Source organism: Pan paniscus, chromosome 6 (genome assembly GCF_029289425.2).
Source record: "Pan paniscus chromosome 6, NHGRI_mPanPan1-v2.0_pri, whole genome shotgun sequence".
Taxonomy (NCBI): Eukaryota; Metazoa; Chordata; class Mammalia; order Primates; family Hominidae; genus Pan; species Pan paniscus.
Genome location: NC_073255.2, coordinates 41,136,435 through 41,162,508, shown reverse-complemented (window position 1 = coordinate 41,162,508; position 26,074 = coordinate 41,136,435). Strand labels below are relative to the sequence as shown.

General features: G+C 40.5%; 1 protein-coding gene across 10 annotated transcripts in view; it reads left to right on the top strand.

Moving 5' to 3' along the window:
- MATCAP2 (microtubule associated tyrosine carboxypeptidase 2) overlaps positions 1–19,704 on the top strand; it is a 65,977-nt gene extending 46,273 nt beyond the window's left edge. For 6 of the 10 annotated variants that reach the window (XM_055115844.2, XM_055115840.2, XM_034963939.3 and 3 more), the window contains 5 exons: positions 7,628–7,771; positions 8,745–8,877; positions 9,748–10,053; positions 12,835–12,932; positions 17,011–19,704. In XM_055115844.2, the coding sequence (XP_054971819.1) occupies positions 7,628–7,771; positions 8,745–8,877; positions 9,748–10,053; positions 12,835–12,932; positions 17,011–17,169 (840 nt within the window). In that variant the 3' untranslated portion in view covers positions 17,170–19,704. The remainder of the gene's footprint in view (positions 1–7,627; positions 7,772–8,744; positions 8,878–9,747; positions 10,054–12,834; positions 12,933–17,010) is intronic. The other 4 variants (XM_055115841.2, XM_063606201.1, XM_034963940.4 and 1 more) reach the window with 1 other exon arrangement.
- The last annotated feature ends 6,370 nt before the right edge of the window (positions 19,705–26,074 follow it).

The following is a 26,074-nucleotide window of genomic DNA, read 5'->3' as shown; positions in this document are numbered from 1 at the left end:
TATTAGCCATATGCATTTCACATGTCTCACCTTCCCTCTCATTTTGACCTTTTTTCTCTTTTCCTAAGATAATTTTTTATACTTCTTTAAACATTTTATTTTCTTTCCTTTTCTTTCTTCCTTCCTTCTTTCCTTCCTTCCTTTACTTTCTTTCCTTCCTTCTCTTTTCTTTTTCTTTTTCTTTTCCTTCCTTCCTTCCTTCTCTCCTTCTTTCCTTCTCTTCTTTCCTTCCTTTCCACCTCCCCTCTCCCTCTACCTCTCCCTCTCCCTTCCCTCCCCTCCTCTCCCCTCCCCTCTCCCCTCTCCCCTCCTCTCCCCTCTCCTCCCCTCTCCTCTCTCCTCTCCCCTCCCCTCCCCTCCCCTCTCCCCTCCCCTCTCCCCTCTCCCCTCCCCTCTCCCCTCCCCTCTCCCCTCCTCTCCCCTCTCCTCCCCTCTCCTCTCCCCTCTCCCCTCCTCTCCCCTCTCCTCCCCTCTCCTCTCCCCTCTCCCCTCCCCTCCCCTCTCCCCTCCTCTCCCCCCACCGTTCCCCTCCCCTTCTCTCTCCTCCCTTCCCCTCCCCTCCTCTCTCCTCCCTTCCCCTCTGCTCCCCTCTCCTCTCCTCTCCTACAGGGTCTCATTATATTGACCAGGCTGGTCTTGAACTCAAACTCCTGGCCTCAAGTGGTCCTCCTACCTTGGCTTCCTAGAGTGCTGGGAGGCTTGAGCTATCATGCCTGGCTTCTAAGAAAATTTTTGAAGATTATTATTGGTTTTATTAATTTGTAAGATGAAGCTTTTACTTTCTAAATTTTTATTGGTTTCCTGCAGAATGTATTAGGTTGGACCATTTTAAATTATTCATATTTAATCATTTTGACCTACAAAGATGGCAGTGTCATCTGGTTTAACCTAATATTCTTTCAGAGGTATGTTCTTCATTTAAGTTTTCAGGGTAATGCTTCCTATTTCCTTGGAACATCACAGTTCTTCACAGAGCTCATGTATCTTTGTAAAAATTACTCATCCGTGGCTGGGCGCAGTGGCTCACGCCTATAATTCTAACACTTTGGGAGACGGAGGCAGGCGGATTGCCTGAGCTCAGGAGTTCAAGAACAGCCTGGGCAACACAGTTAAACTCTGTCTCTACTAAAATACAAAAAAATTAGATGGGCGTGGCAGCATGCACCTGCAGTCTCAGCTACTCAGGAGGCTGAGGCAGGAGAATTGCTTGAACCTGGGAGGTGGAAGTTGCAGTGAGCCAAGATCGCACCACTGCACTCCAGCCTGGGCAACAGAGGGAGACTCTGTTTCCAAAACAAACAAAAAAATTACTCATCTGTGATTAAGAAGCACCAGATCCAGGCTTAAGACTGGTCTGAAGACAGGCATAAGGAGTCATCTCTCTGCTGGAGTCTTCAGAGTCTTGACTTCCTGAGAGTTGCTTTCTTAAGCTTCCTGGTCCAGGCTCCTGAGCTTAGGGACCTGCTAAACGTTCATGTGGTGGTGTTCTGCAGTATTTTAGTATGACTATGAGAACAAAGATGAAAGAGTGTTAAGACCAGCCTGACCAACATGGTGAAACCCCATCTCTATTAAAAATACAAAAATTAGCTGGGCATGGTGGCAGGTGCCTGTAATCCCAGCTACTTGGGAGGCTGAGGCAGGAGAATCGCTTGAACCCAGGAGGCAGACGTTGCAGTGAGCTGAGATCAAGCCATTGCACTCCCGCCTGGACAACAGGATGAGACTCCATCTCAGAAAAAAAAAAAAAGACCTATGTAGTGTTTTACAAACTATACTCCACCAAAACATTGTGTGTTTTAGTGCTTCCACAAAGACTGAAATATTTTCTAACAGACAATTAAAGTTTAAGGTGGAGTTCTGTGAGATTTTGTCTGAAAAAAGGTTCTGCTAAAAACAAAAGTTGAAAGTTAGTGTTTTAAGGAATCTAAGGTAAATTCTAGACCATTTTCCAGGAAATGCATGTCTTAGTCCAAAAAAATGCATTTGGCCTGCTATAACAAAATACCATAAACTGAGTAGCTTATGAATGACAGAATTTATTTCTCATGGTTCTGGTGCCTGGGAAGTCCAAAATCAAGGCACCATCAGATCTGGTGTCTGATGAGAACCCTCTTTCTGATGGAAGGCACCTTAGAAGGCTGTGTGTCCTCACATGGTGGAAAGGGCTAGCTAGCTCTTTGGGGCCACTTTTATTTAGAGGCAGATGTTGCATAGGTCTTGTCTTGAACTCCTGGCCTCAGGTGATCATCCCACCTTGGTCTCTCAAGGTGCTGGGATTACAGGCATGAGCCACTGTATTAAAGAGCCCTGGGGCCTCTTTTATAAGGGCACTAATCACAGTCATGAAGGGTCTACCCTAATGACCTAATCAGTTTCCAAAGGCCCTACCTCCTAATACCCTCACCTTGGGGGTTAGGATTTCAAAATAAGAATGTGGGTGGGGCATAAATATTCAGATTATAGCAATGCAGAAAATTAAAACCTGCATTTCCCATGATGTATTACAATCAGGAGTCTACCTTTGGCTATAGGACTTCAAGTAAGGGAACCACATATCCCGGAATGCAATGTATCACATCTCTTTTTTCTTCTTACCCATTCTTTTTCTTTGGAGTTATATATTATATTGGGAGATGTATTTTTATTATTAACATAAGTGATGATATAATGGAGAAGAGAGAGGTTTGACATGAAATTTATTGCCTCTAAAAGTGTTACCCATGTGCAGGTGTGTGAATGCCTGATTCTTCAAGTGGTGTAAACATTGATTCTCTGAACTCTAGGGGGAGCGGATAAACTACCTTTTTTCTCCCTTTTAAAATAAAATAACTTTTTACTTCTGATCATAGCACTAACATATTACATATTGTGAGGAATTTTAAAACTTCTGAAAAAATACAAATAATAAACATCAGTGTAACCCATCAATCATCTGATTCCCAGACATGAACTTCAGCCTTTCAGTATATTCCTCCAAGCTTCCCTGTGCCTTTTAAAGCTACTGTTTCCATTTTCCAAAATTGGGATTAGACTCAAAATATCTGGCCTGCAGTTAAGAAGTTGTATAAGGAAGCAGAAATCATTGTAACAAAATATTCACTGATGAAGTGATTGACTTATTGCCATTCAACGTGATTTCTTTCTTCAAGCTTGAACTTATTTCCACCAATTCAGCTACTGTCGCTATCTCTATGCTGTAGGATATTATAATGCAGATGGGGGGAGGTTACTTCTTAGGATCAGTGAAGGATGCTGCAGATCACTGATAAGTCTGTCTGTGTTGGACCAGTTGAAAAACTGATGAAGAAAAGAATCAATAAAGATAATGAAAGGCTAGACATTCAGAGAAGAGTGATTGAATATAATGTAATATTTAAAGCTGAATATTAAGATTGCCTTTTAGGAACATTGATGTAGCTCCCATTAAGTGTTGACACTATGGTGGTGCCGTGCAAGTCAAGATGAAACAAAGGAGGTGATATGCTGTTATGTACCATTGTGATAGAAGGATTGCATTCCCTCAGCAAAGAAACAAACAAAAATCCCACTGCTTTTATCCATTCTTTGATTTAGTCATTCATTCTGTGATCTGTGATAACAAGGAACACGTGTATTTAAGTTTTTCATAATTCTCTAGACTTTTATATTTGCTACAAGAAATAACCAGATAACCACATTTTCCTACCGAGTAAGCATATGCCTTAGAAAAGCTATTATAATTTTATCTGAAATTAAGTACATGCTTTAAAAGACCTATAAGCAGGCCAAGCGCGGTGGCTCATGCCTATAATCCCAGCACTAACTTTAGGAGGCCGAGACAGGCAGATCACTTGAGGCCAGGAGTTCGAGACCAGCCTGGCCAACATGGTGAAACCTCATCTCTACTAAAAAATACAAAAATTAGCCGGGCGTGATGGCAGATGCCTGTAATCCCAGCTACTCAGGAGGCTGAGGCAGGAGAATCACTCAGGAATTTGAGAACAGCCTGGGCAACACCTGGAAGGTGGAGGCTGCAGTGAGCCGAGATCGTGCCACTGCACCTCAGCCTGGCAACAGAGTGAGACTCCGTTTCAAGAAAATAAAAAAAAGATCTATAAGCAGAAATCATAATACTTCTTAGAGATAATTTTTAACCATTTTTAAGTCTTCACAGTTCAATATATTAATACAAGGTACCACTTCTCTTCTGCAATTCTTCAGGCCACATTTGTCACATTCTTCTCACTCTTTGATACATGGATAACTGGTGACTATTAGGTTAGTGTATGCAAAGTATGCTAATCTGCTAAAATGGGTTTTTAATTATATGCTAATTTGTGCTTTTAATTGTCTTAGTTGTCATATGGATTAATCAGCTTCTGGAGCACTTGTATTTGCCCTTCTCTGAAATCCCTCTCACATTTTACATGCACTTGAATCACCTGGGGATCTTGTTAAAATGCAGATTCTGAATCAATAGGCATGAAGGTGGTAAGTGGCCAAAATTCTGCATTTGGCACCGGTTCCCATGCCACGCCAGTGCTGCTGGCCTTCAGACTATACTTTGAATAGCAAGGCTTTCAGTAACAGTTTTGGGACCAGAAGCCAGGCAAAGCCTACTGAAGCCATTTCTTATTATGATAACTTAATGATATATGCCTAGCTTATTAGTAATGTATATTTTTCAATTAGTGATATATATGTTGAATTATGACTTGCAGTATGTGAGCTTTCTTGTAATTTTTGTTTCAGGCATGTTACCTACAGTGGTGTTATTTATAGAGAATGGTGTTGACAAACTGTAAAAATACTTAAAAAAAAGGTTTATTCTAAGACAAATATGAAGGACCATGGCCTGAGACATAGTCTCAAGAGGTCCTGAGAAGATGTGTCCACGGTGGTTGGGTTACAGCTTGGTTTTATACATTTTAGGGAAACATCTTATGTCTCAATCAATACATGTGAGGAATGCATTGGTTTGGTCTAAAAAGATAGGACAACTCAAAGAGGGGGCTTACAGGATATAGGTGGATTCAAAGATTTTCTGATTGGCAGTTGATTGAAAGAGTTAAGTTATCTGAAAACTTGGAATCAATAGAAAGGAGTATTTGGTTTAAGTTAAGGGAGGCTAGAGGCCAAGGTTCTTATTACATAGATGAAGTCTCATAGGTGGCCACCCTTAGAGATAATAGATGACAAATGTTTCTTATTCAAACCTTTAAAATGTATAATCCTAGCATTTTGGGAGGCTGAGATGGGAGGATCACTTGACCTTGAGTTCAGGACTAGCCTGGTCAACATAGTGAGACCTTGTCTCTATTTTTTTTTTAATTAAAAATAAAAATAAAAGTTGCTAGATACTGGGCATGGTGACTCATACCGGTAATCCCAGCACTTTGGGAGGTGGAGGTGGGAGGATCATTTAAGGCCAGGAATTGACCAGCCTGGGTAACACAGCAAGACTGTCTCTACAAAAAATTTTAAAAATTAGCCAGCATGGTGGTGTATGTCTGTTGTCCCAGCTACTCAGGAGACTGAGATGGGAGGATCCCTTGAGGCCAGGAGGTTGAGTCTACAGTGAGCCATGATCGCGCTACTGTGCTCCGACCTGGGTGACAGAGCAAGATACTGTATCCAGAGAAACAAAAATATATAAATACATTAAAAAGGTGCTAGACTCTCAGTTGATGTCTTCAGGACTGGGAGGGCCTGGAAAGGGAAAGGTCTAGTTATGTTATAGAGATTCAACAGATGCAGAATTTACCCCCACAAAAGAGCTTTGCAGGGCCATTTCAACATATGGCAAAGAAACATATTTTGGGGTAAAATATTTTTATTTCCTTCTTTATCAGTCTTGTGATGTTATGCCAGAGTCAGGTTGGAAAGTAAGCCACACTATATAGGGTTAAATAAGACCCATCTTATGAGATTTTATGGTTTAAAGGGCATGAGCCTGCTGGCCCTTTAGATAGGAATTTGGGCAAGAGAGGAAAACAAAGATCAGAGTTTAGTCCTCAGTGGTAACATACCAATGATGATATAATAGATAATATGTATTGACTACTTATTATGTCACAGACACCATGCTTTATAAAGGTTAACTAAATTTTCTCAATAAAACCATGAAGTAGATGTTATTATTGTTATCCTCATTTACAAATGAGGAGGCTGAGGCCAGTCAGAAGGTAGTGAGTTATCTCAATTGATTGTTCACATCAGTTACAGGTCAAACTCCTTGCTCTACTCTTTCCCTTTTCTCGCTGCTGCACTGGACTAGTCTAATAATAATAATAATAATAATAATAGTAATAAACAAGTTTAGTGACTTGCTCATGATAGCACAGCCAGAAGAGGACAGAGCCATGGCATCAACTCCAGATCTTGTACATGTAATCTCTTTACTAGTCTGACAGCTCAGAAACTACAGACTTTATATGACATGTATATGAATTCCCTAGGTTCTTACACAATTCATGTAAGATAGAGTTGAATTTTGTAGCTTTTTTTCCCAAAAGGCCTTTGAAAAGCAATTTTCTTTTTCCTCAGGTGTTCCTTTCTATGACTTTCCCATAGATACTGATAATTTGTGATTCCTTACCAGTTATTTTTAGTTCTCCATTCTGCATATGTGTGTTAATTTGTGCATATGTGAAAAAATATCTCAACTTTCTTATTCCTTTGCTGCAAAAATTTATGAAGAATGAAAAGTAGATAATATCCTGCCTTGACTGAAAGATAAAGATATTTTTATTAATGTTGAGAATTTGTTTTCTGCCAAAGAGTAGCCCAGGAAAATAGATAGATTGTTGCAGAAGACTGATTGCTTTTTTTTTTTTTTTTCTTTTTTTTGAGATGGAGTTTCACTCTTGTTGCCCAGGCTGGAGTGCAATGGCGCGATCTCGGCTCACCACCACCTCCGCCTCCTGGGTTGTGCAAGGATTCTTCTGCTTCAGCCTCCCAAGTAGCTGGGACTACAAGCATGTGCCACCATGTCTGGCTATTTTTTTATATTTTTAGTAAAGACAGGGTTTCACCATGTGGACCAGGCTGGTCTTGAGCTCCTGGCCTCAAGTGATCCGCCTGCCTCAGCCTCCCAAAGTGCTGGGATTACAGGCATGAGCCACCGTGCCTGGCCAATTCTTTAAAAAAATTTTTTTTAAATTTTTATTTCAACAGTTTTTGGGGTCAGACTGATTCTTATGTGTGTTCTTAAAATTTTGAAATTTTTTTTTTTCATTCAAAGGGCAATGGTAATCTATTGACTTGCGTGGAGACATACCTTCCACTCTGAGTTCTCCTGCCAAACCACCAAATTATCTTAGAGAAGCCAGGAGCCCCTCTCCCCAGTTTCTCAGCCTATCAGATGTTAGCACTTGAGATACGCAGTTCTTGAGCCCTCTGTCAGCATGTTAAGGAGAAATGAACACAGGGGAAGAGTTCGTATTGCTAAAGTGTACAGGCATTTGTACAAATTTGCGAAAATGAGTGGCAGTTGTTTAGGATTAGAAAAGTTTGGCACTTCAGTTGCAGTTTAATTTGGAAATCAATAAACCTAGAATAGGTCACAATAAATAACATAGCTAGCTTATGACATCTCAAAGTAATATGAGGCTGTTTACTTTCATTATCTCTCTTTCTTTTACAGTCTATCAATATTATGGAACTGACTTTACAGAAATATGGAAGTTATGAAAAATTTGAACAAGCCACTGGTGGTAGCTTGCTCTCTAAAACTCGAATCTGGAGTCACGTTAGGAAGTACATGATGAAGGAAGGCTGCCTAGGGGAGGTATGAATTGCGAGTGAACACAAGGAATTACTGTCATTGACAGTCATAGTTTATTTTATTTTATTTTATTTATTTTATTTTTTGAAATGGAGTCTCGCTCTGTTGCCCAGACTGGAGTGCAGTGGTGAATCTCGGCTCACTGCAACCTCCGCCTCCTGGGTTCAAGTGATTCTCCTGCCTCAGCCTCCCTAGTAGCTGGGATTACAGGCACCAGCCACCACACCCAGCTAATTTTTGTAGTTTTAGTAGAGACAGTGTTTTTGCTGTGTTGGCCAGGCTGGTCTCGAACTCCTGACCTCAGGTCATCCGCCTGCCTTGGCCTCCCAGAGTGCTGGGATTACAGGCATGAGCCACTGCACCCAGCCTAGTCGTAGTTCTTTTCTGTAGATTTTGTTTTCCCAACTATTTTACTCATTAAATTAGTCGCCCAGATTTCTTACTCAATACTGTTAAGTTCCTGTTGCATTGAATTGTTTTGATGTGTTCAGTGTCTTTTTGTTTTTCTTACTGCCATTTCTGTATAACTTGTGGGATTAGATGAATTACTTTATGAAAATTGCTAATGAAGAGATTTGCCCCAGAAGCCTCTCTTATTAGTCTTCTTAGTGGTCAGTCTCAAAGCCTTGGTGCTGCCAATGAGCTGGATTCTGGCACCTGTATCTTCTTCTGCATCAGTTTAGTCAGGGAGCGTATTTACGACACCTCAGAGGTACAGTTTTAAGTCCTTCGTGTCTTCCTCAGCACAGCCATCTACTTTCCCTTAAACTCATGGAAGTTTCTTGAGTTCCCAAAGGGTCAAAATTAGAAGGGTCACAGGTGGTTTGGCTGCACATTCCTTCTTGGTTTCTGGGAGATTTAAGGTGGTTATAAACAAAAAAGTGTTAATTTACAGGCCCATTGTTTTCTGTGAAAGCTTCTCCCCTTACCTTTATGTTTTGTTTTATGTCTGTGTACTTTTTCTCTTGCCCCTTAGATTGTAGTTCATCTCACTGAGGACCTGCTTTCCCGAGCGTCAATGACAGTAGTAAATGGATGTCCGACTCTGACTATCAATGTGTCCACTGCACGTGAGCATTGGCTGGAGGGAATGCTGAGGCATGAAATAGGTAGGGGCAATCCTTTCCATTTGTTTATTTGTAATATCAGGAATTAGCTCTAAAGAAATGTTCTTTTAGAAGGGGTTTTTTCTTAGTAGTATTTATTTTATTTTCTTAGTAGAAGAAAATTTAGCAAGAAGTCATGAGCTTCACTTGGACTGAAGCTAATGTATTTATGTCTCATTTCAAACTAGATTTTTTAAGGGAAGTGTTTAGGTGTATTGAACCTGGAAAGTCATTTAGCTGCTCTAGATTTCCCCTACATTAAACTGAGGGGGTTGAATTAAGGTATCTTTGAGGTTCTTTTCAAATATTAAGTCTGTGATTCTTCTCTTTAAAAAAGTAAATTGTTATAAAGGTTATACCTCCTCTCTTGAGACATGTGATCCTTTTGAAGGCAGTGTACTCCTTCACACCCAAGAGATGTTAGGATCAGGTCATTTTCTACTTTGTTTTGATTTGTAGGCACACATCAATTTGGCTTTAGAATTTTTTTTTTTTTTTTGAGATGGGATCTCGGTCTGTCGCCCATTCTTGGGCACAGTGGCAGGATCTCAGCTCACTGCAACCTCTGCCTCCCAGGCTTAAGTGATCCTCTTCACCTCAGCCTCCTGAGTAGCTGGGACCCCAGGTGCACACCACCACACCCAGCTAATTTTTTGTATTTCTGGTAGACATGTTTCACCATGTTGCCCAGGCTGGTCTCCAACTCCTGAACTCAAGTGATCCGCATGCCTCGGCCTTCCAAAGTGCTGGGATTACAGGCATGAGCCACCGCGCCTGGCTGGTTTTAGGATTGTTGATGGAATCTAACTTTGGGGGAAGAATTAAAACAAGAATGGCATTTCTTCTTCTTCATGTAACTTTTCTTCTCCATAGGTACACATTATTTTCGAGGTATTAACAACCTCCAGCAGCCATGGAACAGTTGGACTGGACGTAAAAAACATGAGCTAAAGCCAAATAATCCCACAGAGGAAGGACTAGCAAGCATTCACAGTGTTCTGTTTAGAAAAGACCCTTTTTTATGGAGGGCTGCCCTCCTCTACTACACTGTTTATCAAGCCAGCCAAATGTCTTTTTGTGAACTCTTCAAAGATATTGGCAGGTTTGTCAAGGACCCCAATACAAGATGGGATTATTGTGTACGGGCCAAGAGGGGATGGACTGATACTTCCCAACCAGGTGGGTGTCCCTTAACTGTAGGTTTTCTGACTCACTGACTAGTTGTCTAGTGATTTTGTTTATATCCTAATCCCTGAATCACAAAATTCACTTACTTAAAAAAATTAAATCTTTGTTACCTGAGGTCAGAACTGGTTTTCCCAAACCACATTTTCTTAGCATTATTTTTACCCAGCTCAATTTTGAAAAATCTCAGACCTATAGAATATGGAAATAATCTTAGAATGAACACCCATCTACCCTTCATCTGGATTCACTTATTGTTAACATTTTTTTTTTTTTTTGCTTTTTTTGCTTTCTCTGTCTTTGACTTTTTAAAAAACAGCTATACTGAGATATAATTCACATGCCATACAATTTACCCATTTAAAATGTAGAGTTCAGTGATTTTTAGAATATTCAGAGTTGTACAACCATCACCATTGTCTAATTCCAGAATGTTTTCATTACCTCAAAAGAAACCCATACCCATTAGCATTCATTCCCCATTTCCTCCCCTCTCTCCAGCTCTAAGCAACTGCTTTTGGTGTTCTTTTCATCCCTAGATTTACCTGTTTTGAACATTTTATAGAAATAGAATTATCTAATATGTGATTTTTTGTGGTGGGCTTCTTTCAGTTAGCATGTTTTCAAAATTCATTCATGTTGTAGCATGTATCAATATTTTGATCATTTTATTGCTGTGAGGCAGTCTGTCCCTTAGCAAAGCTCGAGCACTGTGCTGGGAGATCCGCTGCTGTCTTCAGAGCCGGCAGGCAGGAACGTTTAAGTCTGCTGAAGTTGCGCCCACTGCCACCCCTTCCCCCAGGTGCTCTGTCCCAGCGAGATGGGAGTTTTATTTATAAGCCCCTTAGTGGGGCTGCTGCCTTTCTTTCAGAGATGCCCTGCCCAGAGAGGCAGAATCTAGAGAGGCAGTCTCTACTTTTTTTTTTGAGATAGAGTATGACTCTTATCACCTAGTCTGGAGTACAGTGGTGCGATCTCAGCTCACTGCAACCTCTGCCTTCTGGGTTCAGGTGATTCTCCTGCCTCAGCCTCCCAAGTAGCTGGGACTGAAGGCATGCACCAATATGCCCAGCTAATTTTGTATTTTTAGTAGGGATGGGATTTCACCCTATTGGCCAGGCTGGTCTTGAAGTCCTGACTTCAGGTGATCCAACCGCCTCGGCCTCCCAAAGTGCTGGGACTACAGGCATGAGCCACCATGCCCGGCCTAAGAGTGTTTTTAAACTATTTATTTGGAGCTTGGTAAATACTTACTCAAATTAGTGATGGTTATGTTGCTAGCACAGCCCACATTAACATTTCATACTAGTGTTGTAATCGTATGACAGCGTAGTGCCTTAGAGCCAGGAGCAGGTAAGATAGGAAGCAGGAAAGAGAAGGACATCTCTCTCCTGTCTTTCATGTGTGCATAGCCAATTCCAGGCGGGATTTCAGATAAGTAACGTGTCTGCCATTTCTTAGAATACTCTTCTCAATACTCTTAGAAGAAAATTTGTTGATATACTGAACTAACCTGAAATTCAAAATGACTTTTAAACAAATGTTTCTTAATTTGTACTCTTTTTTTCAAGGGCATTTTTGAGTGTTCTTTTTAGATTCCTTTGCCTGGATTTTAGTACTCTGTACCCAGATGCACAGGGCTTCCATGTTGCCTTTGATACCCACCCCGTGGAGGCTCATCATTTTTAGACTAGTCCTTTTTTTCTTTTTTTCACATACTTCTGTGTTTTTCATGTTTTATTATGGAAAATTTCAAATGTATACAAAAGAATGATTAATATGCTGAACTCCAGTAATATATTACCTGATCATAGCTATTATCAACATTTTCTAACTGTGGTTCGTCTATTCTTCCAAATTCGTTTTCCTATACTATTTTAAAGCCAATTCCAACATCATGTCCTTTTACCCATAAATATTTCAATGTGCATCTCTGATTAGGACAATTTTTTAAATCATCCTCATGCTATTAGCATACCTAACCAAATTAACAATAATTCCTTAATATGTGACTCCATGTGGTAGAATTTTAATTAATTTAATAGAGCAAAATTTTTTTTAAAATTACACAAATTATGTCAGGATGGGAAAAAGGTTCACTGTGTAAACAGAACATCCTTTTCTAACTAGGTTCAGATTCATGAAATGTTCTACTTTTCATGTCTTTATCCATTTTTTTCTATTTTTTAAACCTACATGCTCTCCAAAATCTAGTTCTAGTTGTTTACATAGAGAGGAACTAATGTCAAAATTTATGCTTTAAAACCACAGTTTGTTTTTGTTTAATGGAGGGTGAGGATTATTAATATTCTAAATACCAGGAGTTTCTAAAATCCTGCGTCTCTCCACTACCTTTATTGAGATGTACCTGCTCTAAAACTATCCTGCTCAGGCCTCCCCACTCAGATGCCTTCAGTGCACAATGGGAGTTATGACTGAACGGTGGGAGTAGGGGAAGGTGGGATAATCATATTTCTAAGACTCATATATTTAAAATTATCAGTCTCTATAGTGAGGAAAGAATTGTTATTTTAATAATGGGGAGGATGTGTGAGGAGAAGGAATTCTTAAGGTTCTAGTCTGCATACCATCCTGGCACTTCCCAAGACCTGACATTTTATGTAATGAAGATAGTTAAATAAAAATAAAAATAAATGTTGGCAAACTAGAATATTTTTAATACAGGACTGATTCCTACAGTAAATGGAATGGGTTGATATCTACTTAGTAATTTTTCTAAACATCAGAAAGTAAACACTATTCTGGTTCCTCCAGGGTGTTTTAGTAAAGACCAGGTATACTTGGATGGAATTCTTCAAATCCTCCGATACAGAGATACCATAGACTTCCATCTGCTGACTGCTCTCGGGAAGGTGAGTAGAAGCCATGGCACATAGTCCCCGAACACACCAGATCAGCATTCCCCTCACTCAAGCTTAGCATTAAATAAGACTTAGCTTCACACTATTTTTACTTTATTGTCAGAACAAATTTTCTTTATGTCGTATCAAGAGGGAAGAAATCTGGTTCTGTAATAGAACCAAATTGTAAAATTTCTTTTTGGTCAATAAGAGATAAAGGAATAGGAAATTTGGGAATACATATTGTTTTATTTTTATTTGTGTATACATATTTTTCTAAAAAGCATTTTCTGAAAACTATAAAAGCATTTTGAAGTAAGCTGCACCTAAAACACTTCCCCCCATAATATCTCCTAAGAACAGGATATTTTCTGACATTACGATATGATTTTGTTAATAATAAAAAGAAATTTATTATTGATTAAATATAACATCTAAAATAGAGTCCACTTCAAATTTTCCAAAGTGCCTCCAAAATGTCCTCTGTAGCTCCTTTTTTGTGATCTGAGATCCAATCAAGATTTATACATTGCATTTGGTTATAATCCTTCATCTCTTTTAATCTGTGATAGTCTCCCCTTGCCTCATTCTTTCTGTTTTTTTTTTCATGACATTGTTAAGACTCGGGCTGGGCAAGGTGGCTCACGCCCACAAACCCAACACTTTGGGAGGCCAAGGTGGGAGGCTGAGGCAGGAGGATCACTTGAGGCCAGGAGTTTGAGAGCAGCCTGGGCAACATGGGGAAACCCTGTCTTTATAAAAAATTTTAAGAAGTAGCCAGGCATGGTGGCACACACCTTAGTCCCAGCTACTCGGGAAGCTGAGGTGGGAGGGTCACTTGAGCCCAGGAGGTCGAGGCTGCAGTGAAGCCATGATCGTACCACTGCACTCCAGCCTGGGAGACAGAGCCAGACCCTGTCTCAAAAAAAAAAAATAAATAAATAAATAAAATAAAATAAAAATAAAAAAAAAGATCGGCACAGTTTTCTTGAGAATTCCTACAATATGGATTATCAGATTGTTTCCTTCTGATGAGATTCAGGTTAAACATTTTTGCCAAGAATACTACATAAGTGATGTGTACTTCCCATTGCATCACATTAGAAAGTACGTGTCATTTTGCTCCATTTGATCATCTGGGTGTTTGATAACCTGCTGTGTTTGATCACCTGGGTTAAGTTAGTGACCACCAGATCTCCCCATTGTAAAAGTACCTTTCCCCCATTGTATTAGTAAATAGTCTTTGGGGTGATATTTATGAATGGACTATTCCCTAATAACCCTTGATCTTTTCCCAAATCAATTACACTGGTGGTAACAAAATAGAGATCTTCTAATTCTTTTATATTTCTTTGTCACTCCCCGTTTTTGTAGTATTATTATGGACTTAATTGGACTTAACTTTATTCAACTTTTTCATGGCTGTGCCTGTGTCTTAAACATGTCTCCATGTTTTCTGACACAGTAAAATGTCTGGGCACAGTTTGTACTTTTCCTACCCAAATCTCAGATCAGCCATTTCTCTAATGAAGTCTTGTTTCCTTTTAATTGGTATTTTAAAAACAGGAGCTGAGTTCTTGGTGTGTTCCTTGCTACTGGGGTACTCTTGCTTCTAGACCTTTTCAGTGAGCAAATCATATCTATTTGTTAAATCATAAGGGCACTGCAATTCACATCAGACCCTACAAGATTCTTTCATACCTCCTCTGCTATTCCATATTTGTATGTACCATCTCTTAAAATGAGAACCTTGTTTCTCAATGTCAGTATATTTAATCTTTCCTATAATAAACTGAGAATAGTTTAAGAATTATTAAACCATACCAATATCAACAAACCTATTTTGATTACATTTAGTGGTATAAATACCAAATAAATAATATTAATAGTAAAACTTTAAAAACCTTCATAAAATATAGATATAATATGAACATGAGTTCTTTTATTTTATTTATTTATTTATTTTTTTGATACGGAGTTTTTGCTCTTGTTGCCCAGGCTGGGTGCAATGGCGCAATCTTGGCTCACTGCAACCTTTGCCTCCCGGGTTCAAGCAATTCTCCTGCCTCAGCCTCCCTGAGTAGCTGAGATTACAGGCATGCACCACCACGCCCGGCTAATTTTGTATTTTTAGTAGAGACAGGGTTTCTCCGTGTTGGTCAGGCTGGTCTCAAACTCCTGACCTCGGGATGCGCCTGCCTCGGCCTCCCAAAGTGCTAGGATTACAGGCGTGAGCCACCGCTCCCGGCTATTTATTTATTTTTTGAGATGGAGTCTTACTCTGTCGCCCAGGCTGGAGTGCAGTGGCGTGATCTCGGCTCACTGCAACCTCCCGTCTCCTGGGTTCAAATGATTCTCCTGCCTTAGCCTCCCAAGTAGCTCAGATTACAGGCACCTGCCACCAAACCCAGCTAATTTTTGTATTTTTAGTAGAGACGGGGTTTCGCCACGTTGGCCAGGCTAGTCTCGAACTCCTGACCTCAAGTGATCATCCCACCTCAGCCTCCCAAAGTGCTGGGATTACAGGTGTGGGCCACTGGCACCGGGCTGAGTTCTTTTCCTAAAGCCTTCCTACTGAGCCTGGAAGAGTATTGATCAGAAGACTATAGTTTTTAAAGTCAACTATGTTTTAGAATTTGAAGATAATTTAAGGCCAGGCATTGTGGCTCACACCTGTAATCACAGCACTTTGGGAGGTGGAGGCGAGAGGATCACTTGAGACGAGGAGTTCGAGACCAGCCTGGGCAACATAGCAAGACCCCCCCCCCCCACAAAAACAAAAACAAATTAGCCTGGCATGGTGGCACATGTCTGTAGGGAGGCTAAATGGGAAGGATCGCTTGAGCCCAGGAGTTCGAGGCTACACTGAGCTGTGATTGCATCACTGCACTCCTGCTAGGGTGACAGAGAAAGACCCTATCTCTTAAACAAATTTAAGAATAAAGATAATTTATAGAACTTTAAAAGCTTCATCCTTAAACCTAATATAAGTACCTGTGAGAGACTAGCTTCTTAAATAGGAGAATTAAAAAGATGTGAACTTTTTTACAAAAATTCAAAATAAAAGCAAGAAGATGTAATACAAATCACAAATCATTATGTATCCTAAATTAAAGAGAAATAGGAACTTAATATATGGATTGAGTATCTCTTCTCTAAAATGCTTGGGACTAGAAGTGTTTTGGATTTTGGATTTTTTTTGAATTTTGGAGTATTTACATTCTTTACTAGTTGAGCATCTGAAATCCCCAAATTGGAAATTCCACATGCTCCAATGAGTATTTTCTGTGAGCATCACGTGGGTGCTCCAAAAGTTTGCAGCATTTCAGATTTTGCATTTTTGGATTTGGGATGCTCACCCTGTATAATTGTGCTAATTTTTCTAATTTAATAATATGTCATTTATATTCTAGTTATTTTGATTCTTTTATTTTGATTTAGCCAGAAGACTTGTTTGGTTTTAGAGTCTCTCTCACACACAAATATATTAAGTATGGCTGTCTAATTTTTAGACAAACTGAGTAGGTTCAAGGTAGAGTATTAAATCAAATTTGACTTTTTAAAATAATCTTTTAGGCTGGGCACGGTGGCTTACGCCTGTATTCCCAGCACTTTGGGAGGCCAAGGTGGGTGGATCACCTGAGGTCAGGAGTTCGAGACCAGCCTGGCTAATGAAACATCATCTCTACTAAAAATACAAAAAATTAGCCAGGTGTGGTGGCGGGCGCCCGTAATCCCAGCTACTCAGGAGGCTGAGGCAGGAGAATCACCTGAACCCAGGAGGTGGAGGTTGCAGTGAGCCAAGATCATGCCACTGCACTCCAGCCTGGGCAACAAGAATGAAACTCCATCTCAGGAAAAAAATAATAATAATACTCTTTTAATATGGTCATGGTATAAGGGGCAGAGAAATACATTATTATTTAACACAGTGAAGAAAATGTAAGTCACTGATTTTTGTTACTTTGCAGCTATTAAAATAATTTGACAAATGATCTGTATACTTTCATTTAAGGCCCAGGGAAGAATTTCATCCTTAAAATGTACATTGTAATTACATTTTTAATTTAACTCATCTTCCTTTTTTCAGGTTTCTTATGAAGATGTGGATCGCTTAAAAGGATTGGCAGTTACCGAAAACATGAGGGTCCCTCATTTCCTGCAGGACCATGGCCGATATATGGAACACTTAGAGAAGATCATGGAAGTGAATGAACTGACTGACAGGGAACTGAAAGATCTTATATAGTAATTAGCGTTCTGGCAAACACAGCTAAGCTATGCCTCCATGTATATTACCAGTTAGGTGCAGTTAGCATCAGAAGATTTATAAAAGAAGAATGACTACTTGTGTTTTCTGAAGAAGGGTCTTCAGTATTCAGCGGAATTTTTAGGTTAAGTACAGATCTTAAACTATTTCCCTAAAATGTTTCTATAGGCTGCAGGGGGAAGTTATTCCTATTTTCTGAATCTCGACAGAGTCAGATGAAAATACTACTGCTGAGCATTTTTGAAGACTCTTGGTCAAATTGCATGATAAATTTCTGCCTGAGCAGTAAGCACTGGCCTAGTGCTTCTGCCTAAATATGGAGGTCAGCTCCAACTGGAGACTGGCTGAATTCCATTGCTGTTCAGACTCCAAAGTTATATTCTATTTGATAAATAATGGTAATTATTCTCCTTTGAAAAATTAGTTTTGTGTTGCTCCAAAAAGCTAGCTATATATCTCAGCTTTCTTATTTATTTTATATGTTAAGGGATTTTAAAGGGAGAGGAAAAGCAATTTGAAAATTTTTCATTAAGTGTTTTATTTTAACATTATTGTTTCACCTTATCAGCTTATAGGAACTAAATTAGAGAATCACCTCTTTTTGTCCAGTTATCTCTTAACTACGTTTTCATTTGCTGAAACATATTGTACCCTTTTAAATTTTTTACAGAGTTTTAACGTCTTTTCCACTGCATCCTTTATAAAAATAAGTACAAATTCCAGAGAGGTTTTTCTACACAAATAAAAAATAATTGGGGAAGGGCTACTCACCTTTTTTATGAAACAGAATATGTAACAAGCAGAGGACAAATAGACTGACCTGGTTAAATGTAGGTTCTGGATGTCGATGGGTAGCACCTGCAGTAAACTTGACCATGCTCTGAAAAAAGAAATTTCTGAGTATTGATGGTTTATAAAGCCAGCTTTGTGCTATTGGTTCAGTATATTTTATCAAATCTTTGACTTCATCAACCCAGTAATGACATAGTTTAAATTTTAAAATGAGAGTTCTGTTTTGCTGTATTTCTCCTGCTAGCCTAGCTTTGTATTTTATCATCAGCTTCCGTATATACTTGTATATATATACCTGGATTCAAATGGTTCTTCATACAACTTAATGATCAGAAAGAATGCTGCTGTAAACACCCCACTCAAGATTGCTGCTGGAATTTCTACCCAAAGCTGTCTGAGAGTTTATCTTTACCTCAGTGCAGGCTAAAATAATGGTGCTAATACTGGTAGATATATACTGTGAAGCCTGGTTCACATTCATGCTAGAAAATGATTTTGGGAAATCTTTTATAGGAGAGGTTACATGATTTTTCTCTTTCACATATCTAGAAGGACTTGCCTCAAGAATGTTGCAGCAAACAGGATATACTCTAGCTGGTGCCCAAAAGTTCTTGCAAAACCATGAATCTTGCTTTTAGCAATAGAGGGCCAGACACTTTGGAGCATTGAAAGGCCTTAGCCCCTGCTCCCCAACTACGTGCCATGCTGGGTAGTGTGTATCCTGTACATCTGTGTGCCAGGCTGGGGCAGACTGTGCCAATGCTCACCAAACACTAGAATCTGCTCTTAAACCTCTAGCATGTATCTCCTTGTAGCAGAGTTGTGCACTTTCTCAGCATTGTGTAGTGTTTTCTAATTGCATCTAAAAACTTATCAAAACTCATTGTGAAAACAACAGTGTCTTAGACGTATAAACAGAAATGGCAATATTTATGTCCTGTGATTCAAGCCCAAAGGTTATAAATTCAACTTTCACAGGGAATAGCACTGCTAATCTTACTTTATGATTTAAATATAAAGGAAAATCACAGCAGCCTTAATTTCCTGTTGGTCGGATCATTTGCAGCAGTTCTAGTTCTTGACTTTTAAAATGGATGAATATTTTCTCTTTGTCTGATTTGGAAAAGGAACTGCTTTTTTGCCTTACTGCTTTGGTATAAGGATGAAAAACATGAGCACTCTGCAGACAAAATGACCTTAAATCACATTGATTAAGATATTTTAAAAGTTAGCAGTGAACCAAAAGTAGTTTCAGATTAGCAGAAATAAAGAGCTTTAAGCTTTAAAAGTTGAGATTGAATATTTAATGAAAGTTTATTAATTCTTTTTCCAGGAATAGCAGTAAGGTCAGTTTTTTTCCCTAAAATAAAAAGTTTTAATAAACAGAAAATTATAGCAACAGTACTTAGGAGAATAGTTGAAGATTGTATTAATTTTAATTATAATAGTTATTTGTCATAGGCTATTGATGATTAGAATTTCATTAGTTTTGTCCACTATAATTTTAAAAATAGTTGTATCAAATACAAATTCTGATAAACTGTTAGGTTTTAGCACCAGACAGGATTCAAAGGAAATTAATGTTTGCAAACATAAATCCATAGTCTTCATTTCTTTATATTTTCACCTTTGTAAAAGTGTTTAAAATTTGTATTGTTTGTTTTGTATATCTTTGGGCATTTTGTGTCTAGCTATAATAAAAAACAAACAGTGCCAAGGTTCTCAGATGAAGTGTGTGGCTATATATGCATGTAACTTGGTTTCTTTGAAAACCCAATTATATTTGTATTGTGGTGTTTCTTGTTTTTTATTTTGTGATAATTGTCAAAAGGACATTAATCATGCTTGTCTTCTAGTGCCGTTACTTCTTAGAAAAATATTATATTTACCACACTTCACCTTTTCCCTAGTTATTTTAGCTTATACTCTCATGGGACATACGGAGAAAGGAAAAGGAGAGAGGTTGCATTAGTCTATTCTCATGCTGCTAATAAAGACATACTCGAAACTGGGTAATTTATAAAGGAAAGAGGTTTAATGGACTCGCAGTTCCACATGGCAGGAGAGGCCTCACAATCATGGTGGAAGATGAAGGAAGAGCAAAGTGATGTCTTACATGGCAGCAGGCAAGAGAGCATGTGCAGGGGAACTCCCCTTTATAAAACCATCAGATCTCATGAGACTTATTCACTGTCATAAGAACAGCATAGGAAAGACTTGCCCCCATGACGTAATTACCTCCCACCAGGTCCCTCCCATGACACGTGGGAATCTTGGGAGCTACAATTCAAGATGAGATTTGGGTGGGGACACAGCCAAACCACATCAGAGGGACAATTTTTTTTCTGTTTTTGAGACGGAGTTTCACTCTTGTTGTCCAAGCTGGAGTGCAATGGTGTGATCTCGGCTCACTGCAACCTCCATCTCCTGGGTTCAAGTGATTCTTCTGCCTCAGCCTCCCGAGTAGCTAGGATTACAGGCATCCGCCACTGTGCCTGGCTAATTTTTTTGTATTTTTAGTTTCACCATGTTGGCCAGGCTGCTCTCAAAGTCCTGATTTCAGGTGATCCACCTGCCTTTGCCTCCCAAAGTGCTGGGATTACAGGCATGGGCCACCATGCCCGGCCTCAGAGGGACAATTTTGTCTTAAGGTACTATCCTGTTCATTTAGTAAACTTTTATGTAGAACGTATCAAGCAGGACCTGTGCTGATTACTAGAGATCCTCTGGTGAATAAGAGAAGAGAAGAAGCACAGAAGAAGGTTATGGCACAGCCACATTCCCTTGACCAAAAAATGCTACAGAAAAAATGTACACTCTAGTCAGTGGGCCTGCCTGTGTGTTTGAAGCAGAGAGGAAGATAATTTGCTAAATGGTGATTGTTCACAGGATTTTATTACTGCTTTTTGCACAGGATTTTATTACTGCTTTTTGCAAGGCTTATGTTTGGAATAAAAGCACCTTCCCAGGGGAAGTAGTAGACCAGGAATGCAGTTGCTTGGGTCATCATAGGCCTGTGGGAGATCCCCTGAGACCTCCTGCAGATGCCCATGGGAGCCAACACTGTATCTTTAAGAAGATGAGCATGAAGCCGGGATGGAGAGAAGAGTGTGGTGCCCTCACCCATCAGGGGCAAGTAACTAGGTATAATAGTTTTCATGCTGCTGATAAAGACATACCTGAGACTGGGCAATTTCCAAAAGAAAGAAGTTTATTGCACTTACAGTTCCACGTGGCTGTGGAGGCCTCACAATCATGGTGAAAGGTGAAGGTGAAAAGCCTGTGGTGAAAGGTGAAGGTGAAAAGCCCGTCTCACATGGCAGCAGACAAGAGAAGAGAGTTTGTGCAGGGAAACTCCCCCTTATAAAACCATCAGATCTCGTGAGACTTATTCACTACCACGAGAACAGCATGGAAAAGACCTGCCCCCATGATTCAATTACCTCCCACCAAGTCCCTCCCACAACACGTGAGAATTCAAGATGAGATTTGGGTGGAGACCCATCCAAACCATATCATTCCACCCTGGCCTCTCCCAAATCACATGTCCTCACATTTCAAAACCAATCATGCCTTCCCAGTAGTCCCCCAAAGTCTTATTTCAGCATTAACTCAAAAGTCCACAGTCCAAAGTCTCATCTGAGACAAGGCAAGTCCCTTCCGCCTATGAGCCTGTAAAATCAAAATCAAGTTAGTTACTTCCTAGATGCAATGGAGATACAGGCATTGGGTAAATACAGCCATTCCAAATGGGAGAAATTGGCCAAAACAAAGGGGTGACAGGCCCCATGCAAGTCTGAAATCTAGTGGGCAGTCAAATCTTAAATCTCCAAAATTGTCTCCTTTGACTCCATGTCTCACACCGAGGTCACATTGATGCACGAGATGGGCTCCCATGGCCTTGGGTAGTTTCACCCCTGTGGCTTTGCAGCCCCCCATCTGGCTGCTTTCACTAGCTGGCGTTGAATGTCTGTGGCTTCTCCATGTGCACAGTGCAAGCTATCGGTGGATCTACCATTCTGGAGTCTGGAGGACGGTAGCCCTCTTCTTACAGCTCCACTAGGTGGTGACCCAGTAGGGACTCTGTTGAGGCTCCCACCCCACATTTCCCTTCTGCACCGCCCTAGCAGAGGTTCTCCATGAGGGACCTGCCCCTACAGCAAACTTCTGCCTGGGCATCCAGGCATTTTCATACATCCTCTGAAATCTAGGCAGAGGTTCCCTAACCTCAATTCTTGAACATGTGGGAATTCAAGATGAGATTTGGGTGGGGACACAGCCAAACCATATGAGCAGGCTTTGAATCCACACAACATAGAAGCTGCCAAGGCTTGGGGCTTCCACCATCTGAAGCAATAGCCCAAGCTGTGCCTTGGCCCATTTTAGTCATTGCTGGAGCAGCTGAGATGCAGGGCATCAAGTCCCTAGACTGCATACAGCACAGGGACCCTGGGCCCAGCCCATGAAACCATTTTTTCCTCCTAAACCTGAGGGCCTGTTATGGGAGGGACTGCCACAAAGGTCTCTGACATGTCCTGGAGACATTTTCCCTATTGTCTTGGTGATTAACATGCAGCTCCTCATTACGCAAATTTCTGCAGCCAGCCTGAATTTCTCCTCAGAAAATGGGATTTTCTTTTCTATCACATTGTCAGGCTGCAAGATTCCCAAACTTTTATGCTCGGCTTCCCATTTAAAACTGAATGCTATCTGGGTGCAGTGGCTCATACCTGTAATTCCAGCATGTTGGGAGGCTGAGGCAGGTGGATCACCTGAAGTCAGGAGCTTGACACTAGCCTGGCCAACATGGTGAAATGCTGTCTCTACTAAAAATACAAAAAATTAGCTGGGCATGGTGGCGCATACCTGTAATCCCAGCTACTTCAGAGGCTGAGGCAGAAGAATCGCTTGAACCTGGAAGGCAGAGGTTGCAGTGAGCTGAGATCATGCCACTGCACTGCAGCCTGGGTGACAGAGTGAGACTCTGTCTTAAAAAAACAAAAAAACCAAAAAACCCAAGTCATTTCTCCAATGCTTTGCTGCTTAGAAATTTCTTCCAGCAAATACCCTAAATCATCTCTCTCAAGTTCAAAGCTCCACAAATCTCTAGGGTAGGGGCAAAATCCTGTCCGTCTCTTTGCTAAAACATAACAAGAGTCACCTTTGCTCCAGTTCCCAACAAGTTCCTCAATTCCATCTGAGACCACCTCAACCTGGATTTCATTGTCCATATCATTATCAGCATTTTGGTCAAAGCCATTCGACAAGTCTCTGGGGAGTTCCAAACTTTCCCACATTTTCCTGTCTTCTTCTGAAGCCTCCAAACTGTTCCAATCCCTGCCTATTACCCAGTTCCAAAGTTGCTTTCAAATTTTTGAGTATCTTTTCAGCAGCACCCCACTGCTGGGACCAATTTACTATATTAGTCAGTTTTCACATTGCTGATAAAGACATACCCGAGACTGGGCAATTTACAGAAGAAAGAGGTTTATTGGACTTACAGTTTTACATGGCTGGGGAGGCCTCACAGTCATGGCAGAAGGTGAAAGGCACATCTCACATGGCAGCAGACAAGAGAAGAGAGCTTGTGCAGGGAAACTCCCCCTTATGAAACCATCAAATCTCATGAGACTTATTCACTGTCACGAGAACAGCATGGGAAAGACTTGCCCCCATGATTCAATTACCTCCCACTGATTCCCTCCTGCAACATGTGGGAATTCAAGATGAGATTTGGGTGGGGACACAGCCAAACCATATGACCAGGCTTTGAATCCAAACCTTTGTCTGCACTTGTGAAAGTCTTGTCAGTCACCTATGGTTTTTATCCATTTTCGATAGCTAAAGGAGTTAATGTCTTGAAACTCATGGCAGGATGTAAAATACCTATGCTTGTCAGCAAGTTGTGGGAGCACTTTATGAATACGTGGAATTTCAGTGGACAATCATTTCAAGAGACTATGGAGTTCTGGAGATTTTTTCTTTCCCAACATCGGGGTGAAATAAACCTGAAAAAATCCTGTCACCATATAGATTCAAATTCTTAATATGTAATGACCTAAGGTGTAAATATCCACATTTAGATAAACCAGATATTTTGTTCTCTTGCCATTTAAAAATACCTCTATTAGGAGTACTTTCCTACTTAATTACTGTTACATCTTCATTAAAATATGGTCCTACACATCAACTGACACTCCTGAATGGAAGAAGACAGTAATTCTTTTTGTCACTCATTTGTGTTGGAGCTCTAATTTGCTCTTTGGTGAGACAGTTGGAGTGTTCTAGTCAGCAATTAGACTTTAATAAGCAGAGGCTGGGCACTGTGGTTCACGCCTGTAATCTTAGCACTTTGGGAGGCCGAGGCAGGTGGATGGATCACTTGAGGTCAGGAGTTCAAGACCAGCCTGGCCAATATGTTGAAACCCCGTCTCTACCAAAAATACAAAAATTAGCCGGGTGGTGGCATGCGCCTATAATCCCAGCTACTCGGAAGGTTAAGGCAGGAGAATCGCTTGAACCCAAGAGGCTGAGGTTGCAGTGAGCTGAGATTGCCCACCACTGCACTCCAGCCTGGGCAACAGAGTGAGACTCTGTCTCAAAAAAAAAAAAAAAAAAGAAAAGAAAAAGAAAAAACAAAAATTAGCAAGCAGAGAACATCCTCCAGTTTTTGAGCACCAAGGGCACCAAGAATCTCTGCATGCTTCTCCACAATTCCCCACTAGAGGGAGCACTGGCTCTTTTATTTTTCCCTTCTCCCGCTCTTCTCCCTTCCAGCAGTTTATCTTTGACTTCAGGTCCCCTAAAATGTTTAATCTTGCAAGTTGACACTTGCAGCTAAATCCTAACCTAAACTCTGATTTCAAGCAAGTGTAAGTGTTGTAGGAAAGATGTATATATTTTAAAGAACCCAAGAAAGGGATTACCGAAGTCTCCTGTAGGCCTATTCTAAAAGGTTTCCTCCTCCATCCAATGCAAATTTCACACTGACAAATCTGTCATAAAATTCCTTGAGATGATTTGGCCTTAAAAACAATATACATATTCTGTATATTTCCAGTTTTCAGTCTTGAGAAATATTTTGAGTAATATTTCATTGTGTCCATTTGAAGTAATATCTGTGTGAGAGATGAGCAATTCGAAATTCAGATCCTGCTTTATCTCAACAGCACAACTGCTTTAGACACTTCTCAGTGAATCCAGCTTTTTTCCCTGTTAGAGAAATGGGAGAAAGGAGGTATTTGGGAAAGTCACTAGATCCTCTGGCCAAGAGAAGCTTCTCAGCTCAGCAAGTAATAATGTCCCACAAACTGAGGTCCCCATTGTTTCTTTTTGTTGGTTTGTTTATTTGTTTTGAGATGGAGGCTGGCTTTGTCATGCAGGCTGGAGTGCAGTGGTGTGATCTCGGCTCACTGCAACCTCTGCCTCTTGGGTTCAAGCGATTTTTGTACCTCAGCCTCCCAAGTAGCTGGGATTACAAGCATGTGCCACCACGCCCGGCTAATTCTTCTATTTTTAGTAGAGACTGGGTTTTACCATGTTGGCCAGGCTGGTATTGAACTCCTGCCCTCGAGAGATCTGCCCGCCTCGACTTCCCAAAGTTCTCGGATTACAGGAGTGAGCCACTGCACCCAGCCCCATTGTTTCTAGAGCACAGGCAAGGCTGGGAAATTCAGTTTCTAATCTTAAACTCCCCTTTGCTTAGATAACAGCTTTCTAGCTTTCACCAGACCCTGGATTCCCAGTAATAATGCATCCTTCAGACCCTTTAAGCCTCTGGACTGTCTTCAAATAAAATACTGGAAATTGCAGAGGTCTGACTCCCTCTCATCCCAGCCCACCCTCCTCCAGGTACACAGACCTCCTATAAACTGAGGTTCCTTCCGAGGGCTGTTAGGCAAACTTGTGAGGTTTTTAGGAGTTAGATATGTGACTGGCTTTATCTGAGACAATTCTACAAGAACATGAACATACTAAATGTTGAGGATGAGAATGAAGGCCTTTGCCTCCACAGCCTCCAGAAGCCATCTGGAAGCTGCCAATGGTGGGGACCGAGGCTGAGGCTGGCTCCTAGAAGTTTTCATCCTCTTAT